This window comes from Pollachius pollachius, assembly GCF_949987615.1.
Source record: "Pollachius pollachius genome assembly, chromosome: 2".
NCBI classification, from domain to species: Eukaryota; Metazoa; Chordata; class Actinopteri; order Gadiformes; family Gadidae; genus Pollachius; species Pollachius pollachius.
In genome coordinates, this window is record NC_136935.1 from 26,986,366 (window position 1) to 26,997,757 (window position 11,392).

The 11,392-nt window shown below is 50.9% G+C and overlaps 1 protein-coding gene across 1 annotated transcript in view; it reads right to left on the reverse strand.

Moving 5' to 3' along the window:
* The window catches only part of LOC307070432 (homeobox protein Meis1-like), a 33,010-nt gene that overhangs the window by 5,555 nt on the left and 16,063 nt on the right, over positions 1–11,392 (reverse strand). Inside the window, exons 9-11 of the mRNA XM_079728888.1 lie at positions 8,196–8,272; positions 1,959–2,017; positions 531–620 (exon numbers count right to left, since the gene is read on the reverse strand). Coding sequence (XP_079585014.1) covers positions 531–620; positions 1,959–2,017; positions 8,196–8,272 — 226 coding nt within the window. The remainder of the gene's footprint in view (positions 1–530; positions 621–1,958; positions 2,018–8,195; positions 8,273–11,392) is intronic.

The following is an 11,392-nucleotide window of genomic DNA, read 5'->3' on the forward strand; positions in this document are numbered from 1 at the left end:
CACACACACACACACACACACACACACACACACAAACACAGACACACACACGTTACTGTCTCATACCCACAGAGTCCTGAATCAAACTTTGTTCTAGTTTTTTCAGTGAACTAGTATTTCCCTCCATGTTGTGTGTGTACCCATGTGATAACGCTGTGGTTGATAACCATTACAGGACGTCTGAGGGTCTGAGAAGTGTCTAGCCCGCGGCTCCAACACAGAGACAACCTCAGGTCACCTCCCAACAGGGGGGCACGCAAATAGAACAAGTGTGAGCGTGTGCATGTGTCATTTCTCTTTTGGACTCTGTGTGTGTATGTGTGTGTGTGTGTGTGTGTGTGTGTCACTTCTCTTTTGGAGTCTGTGTGTGTGTGTGTGTGTGTGTGTGTGTGTGTGTGTGTGTGTGTGTGTGTGTGTGTGTGTGTGTGTGTGTGTGTCACTTCTCTTTTGGACATGCTCTGTGTGTGTGTAGGCACATATGCGTACATATGTATTTTTGTGGGTGTGTTTTTACGCAATCCACTTCCTACCAGGTGGCCTGATTCCCATGTGTGTCTGGCCATCCATGACGAAGCCTCCCATTGGCTGACCATCTGGAGTATAGGGGCCGCCATGGCTCACTGTGGAGATGCACGCACACATACAAACACACACACACACACACATACACACACACACACACACACACACACACACACACACACACACACACACACACACACGCACACATACACACACGGAAACCATGATTACTGTCTCCCGTCAAGACTTTTAATTACCATCTCTCTCTCTCTCTCGCTCTACCTCTCTCTCTCTCTCTCTCTCTCTCTCTCTCTCTCTCTCTCTCTCTCGCTCTACCCCTCTCTCTCTCTCTCTCATTTTCCCTCTCCCACACACTCACTCTCTCTCTCTCCCGCTCTCTCTCTCTTTCAAACTTTCTCTCACACTCACTCTCCCTCCCTCCCTCTCTCTCTCTCACTCTCGCTCAACCTCTCTCTCCATCCAACTGTCCAGTAATAGCCTACTTTGGCTTGGTTCTATTTCGACTTCCATAACTGCTCTATGTGGCGCAGCCCGTTGCACAATGTAGACCTGGAGACCTTATTCTGTACAGGGTTTATTTAGATGAGGTTGCCCGAGGTCTGGTCTCATTATGACACATTGAGGAACATCTCTGCCTACACAACAGCTGTTAACCTAGGTCATGTTTAGACTTTAATTCAATAACATCTCTTTTAAACTCAGCATTCTAATCAAATGATGACATGTTGCTCGCGGTAAGTGAACGTCTGACATGTTGCTGAGGGTTGTCACCTCTCCAGTATAACGAGGCCATGTCTCATACATGCGTGTGGACGTTGGATCATCTGTATGGATGCCGGTTCTTCCTATTGGCCGATACCGGGCCACTGACCATTACATCGTGGTACTTATGGGCACACGGTCCAACCTTGAGTGTTTTGTGGAGCAGGCCCCCTCCCAAGCCACTGTTCGCAGGTCCACCATTTAAAGTGGGTCCAGGAGGGGTTAATGGCCCTGAGAGGGGGCCAGCGCCTGTGTTTTCATCTGGGTTCCTGCCCGCTTCTATTTGTTTTAATCCCAGGTTCAAATGTTAAATGGAGTGGCCGGTCTGAGCGATTAGCGTCTTTGTCCGGGGCTAATCTCTGGGGCTTCAGGGCCCATTCACTGTGGGGGGCTAAGCCCCTGGTCCAGGGAGCACAAAATGTAACAGGTTGGCCAGGGGAAGGGGGCGGGGCTTATTTATTCAAAAAACGCTAAAGCATTGGGATTCGAAAGCACAAAGACGAAGGGAAGGCAGCAAATAGTAAAACCTAAATCTGGTCGTTTTTTAAGTATTGGGGTCATTCACCGGCAACTTAGTGCCCCACTATTACATGAAAATCCTAATAAATTAATACATTGGAATCAATAAACCAACTGATATCAGTAGAACGTGCCTGCTCTGTTGGACTGGTCGATCATGGGCTGAACGATCCTGCGTCGGGCGTTGATGAACCTGAAGAGGAGCAGAATGACGTGCAAGGGTTAGAAGTGGTTTCTGCGTGCAGCAAATTATTTCATGTTTATGTTCCACAGAACATAGCCAGTTTTCCTTTCACATGAACTCAAATCAAAACATCTCCAGCTCAGCGTTCATCTAATGCTGCCTGCGGTCCCGGCCACACTCAAACCCCAGACCCCTGGTGAACACGCACACACATCTCAATACTGGGCTGCATCCTCTGTGCATTCATGTGAAGAGGGTGCTTATCGCCTTGGTGATGGACATCAATCAGCCAAAAGCAGACCATGACTCCTCTGATAGCAGTTGGAGCCTCAAGCCTTTTTTAAGACTTTTTATTTTATATTCATACATGTTGATTAAGGGAGGCAAGACAGTTTAGTGTAATGAGGAGGACAGATTCTGTCCGGTGAAACATGACCATGCGTCTTTAAGAGCCGTGCTGGTCTAACACCCTGTGAGAGGTCACTGCTAAAGCGTGGCTCATATTATTCTGAAAGCCTGTTGATGATCTACATGAAGCACATCGTCACGTCTCCACAGACTCTGCAGCAGCCCCATGGGCCTGTATCGGGGTTAGGGCTCTGTTAGGGTTCTGTGTTGGGGTTAGGGTTCTGTGTTGGGGTTAGGGTTCTGTGTTGGGGTTAGGGTTCTGTATCGGGGTTAGGGCTCTGTTAGGGTTCTGTGTTGGGGTTAGGGTTCTGTTAGGGTTAGGGCTCTGTTAGGGTTCTGTGTTGGGGTTAGGGCTCTGTTAGGGTCAGGGTTATCTTAGGGTTCTGTTTTAGGGATAGGGTTCTGTTAGGGTTCTGTGTTGGGGTTAGGGTTCTGTTAAGGCTCTGTGTTGGGGTTAGGGTTCTGTGTTGGGTTAGGGTTGTGTTAAGGTTCTGTGTTGGGGTTAGGGTTCTGTGTTGGGGTTAGGGTTCTGGGTTGGGATAAGGGTTCTGTTAGGGTTATGTGTTGGGGTTAGGGTTCTGTTAGGTTTAGGGCTCTGGAAGGGTTCTGTTAGGGTTCTGTATCGGGGTTAGGGCTCTGTTAGGGTTCTGTGTTGGGGTTAGGGTTCTGTTAGGGTTAGGGCTCTGTTAGGGTTCTGTGTTGGGGTTAGGGCTCTGTTAGGGTCAGGGTTATCTTAGGGTTCTGTGTTAGGGATAGGGTACTGTTAGGGTTCTGTGTTGGGGTTAGGGTTCTGTTAAGGTTCTGTGTTAGGGTTAGGGTTCTGTGTTTGAGTTAGGGTTCTGTCAGGGTTCTGTGTTGGGGTTAGGGTTCTGTTAAGGTTCTGTGTTGGGGTTAGGGTTCTGTGTTGGGGTTAGGGTTCTGTTAGGGTAAGGGTTCTGTGTTGGGGTTAGGGTTCTGTCAGGGTTCTGCGTTGGGGTTAGGGTTCTGTCAGGGTTCTGCGTGGGGGGTAGCAGGCATGCTTTCTAAGCTTTAGACAGCGTGTTGTTCAGGGAAGGCTGAGGTAGAGAGTCCTGCAGCACCTTGATATCAGAGCCTCCTGCCCCGAGCTCGGCCTGCTAATGGAGGTTTGACTTCAGGGTAGGGGGAGCTGGGCTTGTTTGCAGAGTCGTAGTGCATTTACACACACACACACACACACACACACACACACACACACACACACACACACACACACACACACACACACACACATATACACATCAGTCCCCTTTAAGTATACTCTTGAAAGCTTGTCATCCTGGTATGCATGGCCTTTGACCTGGCACCTTCGTGACCCCCCCCCCCCCCCACACACCCGTCCACACACACACACACACACACACACACACACACACACACACACACACACTCACACTCACACTCACACACCCTCCAGCGCCTCACCAATACTCCCTCCCCCCTCCACAGGGAGAGAGAGTGAGGTGCTCTGGACGGGCTCAGAGAAAGCCTCCTGAACGGCCCGTCGACCCCTCCTGACCTTTACCCGACTGAGAGCTCAGTGGTTCCCACTTGATTTATGTCCCCCCGCAAGGGGGCGGGGGTGGGGGGGGGGGACCCCCGTTTCCTTTTCAGGGAAAAAACAAAAGCCACAGAGCTCCTTTCACCGGGCTGAAAAAGGCCAGAAGTATTTAGGGGAGGAAGAAGGGAGTGGGGCGGGAAGAGGAAGAGGAGGAGGAGGAGGAGGAAGAAGAGTAGGAGGAGGAGGAGAAGGTGGTGGAGGAGGTGGAGGAGGTGGATGAAGAGGAGGACGAAGAGGAGGTGGAGGAGGAGGAGTAGGAGGACGAAGAGGAGGACGAAGAGGAGGAGGTGGAGCAGGAGGAGGAGGTGGAGGAGGAGGTCGGATTGAAGTGGAGGAGGAGGAGGTTGAGGAGGAGGTGGAGCAGGAGGAGGGATTGAGGTGGAGGAGGAGGAGATGGCAGGAGGAGGTGGGATTGAGGTGGAGGAGGAGGAGGAGGAGGAGGAGGTGGAAGAAGAAGAGGTTGGGGCTGAGATGCAAGGAGAACAGAGGGGAATCACGTAGAGGTGCCACCGTCTCAAGACAGGAAACTGGGCCCAAAAACCCCCACAGGAGCAGGAGAGTTTGACGGGATGCCCAGCGCAGGACAAAGCCGGGGACACGCTGTGACCAACAGCTCTCTGGACGGAGCCAGCGGAGAGGAGGGTAAACAGTGGGGAAAGAGAGAAAGAACGAACGAAAGATGAAAGAAAGAAAGAGAATAAAAGAAAGAAAGCAACAGGGAACAAGAGAGAGGGCTAAAGGGCCCACGTGATAGAAAAAAGAAGTAGAACAAGAGTTGGAGGACTGAAAGTAAAAAGAAACGTGGAAGGAAGGACAATGGAGAGGAACAGCAAACAGAGAAATAAATCTGCAGGATGAGGAGGTAGAAAAGGAGTCCAGTGTGGAGAGAGAAGGAGAGGGAGGAGGTGAGGAGGAGAGGAGGGAGGGGGTGAGGAGGGATGAGGTGAGCAGGGAGGAGGTGAGGAGGGAGGAGATGAGGAGGGAGGAGGTGAGGAGGGAGGAGGTGAGGAGGAAGGGGGTGAGGAGGGATGAGGTGAGCAGGGAGGAGGTGAGGAGGGAGGAGATGAGGAGGGAGGAGGTGAGGAGGGAGGAGGTGAGGAGGAAGGAGATAAGGAGAGAGCGAGGGGCCCCGTGCTCTCAGGGGCCCGACGACCGGCCATCATGGCTCCGCCCGTCTGGCAGCCAATCAGATGCTCCTCAGGGGCCGGGAGGCTGCACCCTCCTTCAGAGAGTTAAACGCTCACCCCTGGGTGACCCACTGCGGGGCTGCGTTTATGGGACCCTGCGCCGAAGGCCCACCCCACCCTGTCCGACAGCGCCCCCAGCCCCCCGTCTCCCACAATAGTGGCCCCATTCTCCCTCCAGCTAGATGGCTCATAAATTGCCAACGACTGTGAGTTTGTTTTCCTGTTTTCCTCCCCACACAATGGATGACAGCGGCTTGACATTGGATCTAGGCGTTAACACAGCACCTGTCTGCTCCAGTGTTGTAATCACTTATTACACATTTTCTTATCATCCAAAGAGTGTATGTTCTACTCTGTGTTTCTTAACTAGACATGTAAATGTTTGGGGTCTCGACAGCTACACAGGGACACATTTGCATTAGCATGGGTGCTAGCGCTGCAGCGTCAGACTGTCTCCGATATAGGGGTACGGGGGGGCGGAGGCCACCCTGGGACCGCTCCCCCGGTCTGCTCGCTGGAGCGCGGTGGTGGTGCAGGCTGGGGGGGAGCGGCGAGCGGGCGTGGGGCTGAGGTCTGGGCTCTGTGTACCGTTATTCCTGGGCTTTCAAACAGCCCCAGCTCTCTCTTTGAGTCTGGCAGTAGCCTCTCTCCACCACCGGCCCCACCTCCACCTTCCTCTACTACTCCATTAAACAGCCTAGACTCCGCCCTGCCCGGGTGTCATTCCCAGGTCAGAGCCCACCTTCCCTCCCCCCATGCCGCCCCTGCACCAAACCCCCGCCCCCCCCCTTGGGTATGTTTAAATAAACCAGTCCAGCTGTTTGCCGTGAAAATGCCATTTACACCCGTTACACCCCATCCCCCTCCATACACACACACACACACAGATGTACACTCACACACACTCACACACATGAACACACACACATATACACACACACAGATGCACGCAACCCCCCCCCACACACACACACACACACACACACACACACACACACACACACACACACACACTCTCAATTGCTTCCCATTATACACTCAACACATTCTTCTACACACTTAGCTATATCATCACGCAGAAAACTGAAAAACGCAAAGAGCCGTGACACACAGTGAGCTGAGCCACTGGCAGCTCTCAGCGACCAGCCAACACCAAGATGGCCGGGAGAGGAGGGGGAGGGGGAGAGAGGCAGAGCAAGAGAGAGAGATAGAGAGAGAGAGAGAGGGAGAGAGAGAGAGAGAGAGAGAGAGAGAGAGAGAGAGAGAGAGAGAGAGAGAGAGAGAGAGAGAGGCGAAGAGAGACAGAGCGAGAGAGACAGAGCGAGAGAGGCAGTCAGAGGACGTAGCATATACTGTACTGCCCTTCTGCAGAAGTTTACCAGGACATGTGTATATTGTCACACTGAAGTTCTCTCACTATTCTTAAGCGTTTCCCTGCTGGTCCCACGTGAACTCTGTTGTCTACCACATCCCAGTAAGAACCACACTGGTGTCTACCGCGTCCCAGTTAGAACCACACTGGTGTCTACCGCGTCCCAGTAAGAACCACTCTGGTGTCTACCGCGTCCAAGTAAGAACCACTCTGTTGTCTACCGCATCTCAGTAAGAACCAAACTGGTGTCTACCGCGTCCCAGTAAGAACTACTCTGGTGACTACCGCGTCCCAGTGAAACCAGGGACCACTGAAGTGATCTCAGCTTGAGCGTTCAGATGAAGAAGGCCCTTTAATAAGTGTATGAGTATTAAGTATGTATTCTGTGGGTAAATATACTGTATACTGTGTATGGCTTCCAAATGAACCCCAGTATGTGAGAGACGGGATGGTCCTGAGATGGTTTCCTCTCACAGAGTTGGTCTGTTCCTGGCCTCCCTCCTCCACTCCCACATTAAGCAGAATAAGGAAGAAAAAACCTCAGGAGGAGTTTCCACGGCAACAGTTTAATTATTGGGTGGGGGGGTATTAATGTCCTCAGAAGCCAGCAGAGTTGAGGAATGAACTGGACTCGCATGTTTTCTCCATCAAGGTCAGTAGCCAGTGATATATATATATATTATCAATGTAATATTGCCATGCTAATGATCCTTGTGGTGAAAACACCCTCTTGTCCTCTTGTCTGCCTATCATCACACTCTCTCTCTTCATGGTACAGCAGAGCTAGCAGAGCACTAGCCGAGTGCTAGCATGCCCCGGCATTGAGCCAGGCATGAGTGTGAGCCCTTGAGGAAGGAGAAGCATGCAGCTGAGCATGCTACAGCCCCACTCGCACAACTTGCAATCTGGCACCTGTGTGTGTGTGTGTGTGTGTGTGTGTGTGTGTGTGTGTGTGTGTGTGTGTGTGTGTGTGTGTGTGTGTGTGTGTGTGTGTGTGTGTGTGTGTGTGTGTGTGTGTGCGTGCCAGTGTAAGTATTTGTGTGCGTGCCTGTGTATGTGTGTGTGTGTGTGTGTGCCTGTGTGTGTATGTGTCTGTGGCTCTCACAACAGCTAGTGCTGAGCATGGACAGCCAACCTTTATTTTATTCTTTTTCCATCAGGAATGTTAGGAGTCAAGGAAAGGGGAAGCTAAATATGTATATATATAGGCCTATATTTGCTTTGATTCAGGGATGTCACCAGGAGCTGAAAGTATAATTTGATATCAAGGCCGTGATCTAGTTAACGTAAATATTCCATTCATTAGATTTACATTGATTTTAGGAAAATGGCAATGGTGGACATTATGGTTTGAATAACTATCCCTCACTGCTATGAGTTTACTGTGAGCATGGTTCCCCAATGGCTCTGCTCATATGATCAGTAAACAACAGAACTCCCCCCGCCCGGCCCAAACAAACACCCTCTAATGACCTGATCCACCCGCCAACAGCGGGGGAGGGAAATATTAAAGGGCCCCTAAGGTATAATCTCCCAAATCATTAGCCACAGGGAGCCTGGGGTCCCGGGGGGCTTGGCTCTGGGCCCGGAGGCCGTGTCTCTGGTCCTATGACAGCCCCCAGGAGAGGGGCCCTCACTCACCAGTTGTTGACTTGCAAGATGGTCAGGCCTGTGTCTTGTGCGAGCTGCTTCTTCTGCTCCTCCGACGGATAAGGGTGCTGAGATACAGAAAGGGGTAGGGAGGGAGAGAGAGGGAGAGGGAGGTAGGGAGGGAGAGCAGGAGGGAGAGAGAGATTAAATGAGAGCAGCAATCATTTCAAAGCAAGCAATGGTAGCGAGCAAGAACAACAACACACAGCATAACTTTGTGACATTGTTGTTGTCATTGTTAGCGTCAGCGGGTGCTAGTCAAAGAGCGGTTGCTAATCAGTGGTGAAAACAGAGGCGTGGCCAGGACTCATTAGGGGAGAATGAAATGGAGCATAATTAATGGTAAAGAAATGCTGAGCCAATTAAGGAGTTTAGTGGAGTGGAGAAACAGCTCCATTAATTAGGGAGGCTGGAGGGGGCGGGGGGGGTAATGCTACGCTACGACTGCCCCTGATGAGCCCTAAGACGGCTTGTTTCCCTAACAGTGGGGGATAAGGACCTGGCCTGGGGCTGTGCGGCTCCCTGAGGCCTCTATGTCTCTCTCCCTGAAGAGAAAAGGACCAGCAGGACTTTATCCATCCATGTGTTTCTGTAATCTGCTGTTTCCTTATCCCTGTCTCCAAACGATAACAAGTATGTGGTGGCAGCATCTTCACGTACAATTTATAATGTTTGTATGGCAGAGCATGCCTGGGTGTGCTGGGCTCTTTTTTGAATAACATCAAACACATTTTGAACGAAATAGACATTGTTCTGAATTGTGTTAATATTACACAATGTAAATATACATTTACAGTTCAAGCAGGAACACACCAGAAACTTGAATGAGCTCAAACTATTTGAAATACATGGAGATTGTACATTTAAAACACCCCTCTGCCCACACCTAAAAAAGTCAAAAAGTATTGGACTTCATTGGATTTCCTTCCAAACTGACCACCACCTCCACCTCCTCCACCTCCTCAACACAACATGGTAGGGTTTGGAGGGGCCTCAGTGTGCTGCTGTTGAACCAGCTCAACCCGGGAGAAATAAACACACCGTGGGCCTTTCCACGCCGCTAAACTCAATGACACGCTCATTGCTGCACTAAATGTTTTGAGAGGCTCTCCCGTTTGATTGGTGCAGCCCCTCTTGTTTCCCTGCTCATGATGCTTGTGTTGACATTGTATTCATTTGATTCCCGTGTTTATCACGCCCAGTGCTTCAACTGTAGTTTTCCTTTGTTTGTGTTGGCTCTGAATGGCTTTGTGTGTATGGCAACCAGCTGTTACACATAAAACATGCACAGCCCTACTGTCCTTTAAAAAGACTGTGAAACAATTACACAGGATACAAAAACGACTTGACTGTTCTCAAACCACCCCAACTCTGACGCTGAGAAGCTCTCTCCTCCTCTTACAGCACTGTCTTCTCAAAGGGCTCTCAGATTACGTCCACACTGCCATCACTCCAGCTACACCACATCCATTTCTTCAGTGGAAACTAAGTCTTTTATTCTCCCCTCACCCCCAACCCGAACACACACACACACACATCCACGTACACACACTATGACACAAACTCACACACACACACACACACACACATACACAAAGACACAGACTCAAGCGGACAAACACACGCACACACACACACGCACACACTCAAATACACTGAGACACAGACTCAAACACACAAACAGACACACACATACACCAAGACACGGACTCGAAAACGCACGAAAACACACGCAAATACACACACAAACGCATACCAACACACATACACAAAAAATCACATGCGCATTCACATGCACACACACATAAACAGGGACACAGACTCACACACACACTCACGAACAAAGACATACACAAACACAGTCACAGGCATACACACACACACACACAAAGGCAAACACACACACAAAAACACATGCACATATACACGCACACAAAGACACACGTACACACAACGCTATCCGGTGTTGCCGTCCCATTTGCTTGTCTGTTGTTATCCATGTGATCTGCTAGTGGGTCATTTTCCCAAAGTCCTTTTGATTTGCCACAGAGTGTTAATCACAATGTGGCTGCGTCAGATTTACAGCCTCAGTCACGGCTCCTCCTCCTCTGCTCCTCTTACTGAGGGCTTTGTTCACAGCACAGTGTCTGATGAGGAGCTGATGGCTGGACGTTGCTCCACGGCACCAGGAGCAAACATAACGAACAAGCTGCCAAGACTTAGCGCGACCATCTAACCATCTAATTGTTGAGTGTGGTAACTTCGCTCATAAATCACCACACGTCCGCTCTCCCTCAACAAACTGAAGTACTGGGACGTTTCCTCTGAGGACTCACTGCGTGTTGTTGCCCAAGACAAATGTTCATGTAAGGAAAGTTGGAATGTAGATGATGTCATGTGAGTCTAATGTTCCCGTTGGTGGGGGGGGGGGGCTTGCATTATTAGCTGGAGAGCATGTTATCATCCTGCCTCATGAAAGTCTCTCTCTCTCGCTCTGCTTTTAAACATGCTGGGACAGCACCCAGCCGAGCCCTGGGGGCCACAGGGTGGGGCTAAAGGGTGGGGTTGGGTGGGGGAGATCCAGCATCTCACTCCACCTGGGTGCACATGGTTTCTCTGCACAAATACAACAAGTATGTTGTGGCAACCACTGACATCAGGAAAAGTAAAAGAGAGGGGTAAAGAAAAGAAGCACCGGCAGTGAGCTGGTCTGAAGTCAGTGTCTAAAAGGAAGTGGGGCTGGTGGAAAGGTGATCCCCCTCCAAACCCCCAACAAGCCCCAAGGCTCCCTCAGGTTTAAAAGGGTTGTGAGTCTGACAGGATGGACGGCGGTCCGAGAGAGAGGAGCCCTGGACCAGAGAGTCCGTCTGGACAGAGTCTCTCCAGCCAGCGGCCCCCAGGGTGCAGCGGGCAGCCGTGTCTCCACTCTGGAGCTGGATGAGCGGGTGCAGCTGGATGCTCCACCCTTCATCGGGACGGAGCAGGGCCCTTTGACCTTCTCATTGTACCAATGTCTGTTCAAAGGCTGGTGGTGAACCGACTCTAGACCAGGAGGCCTCCCCTAGAGGAGCTGGATCCCTTCTCTTCTCACGTTCCCTCCAGGAGGAATGTTCTTTGCCTCAAGCATTGCCTGTTGAGAGACAACCAGCCAATGGAGCGCTTCCTGCTTGGGGCCCGCGGGGCCGGGG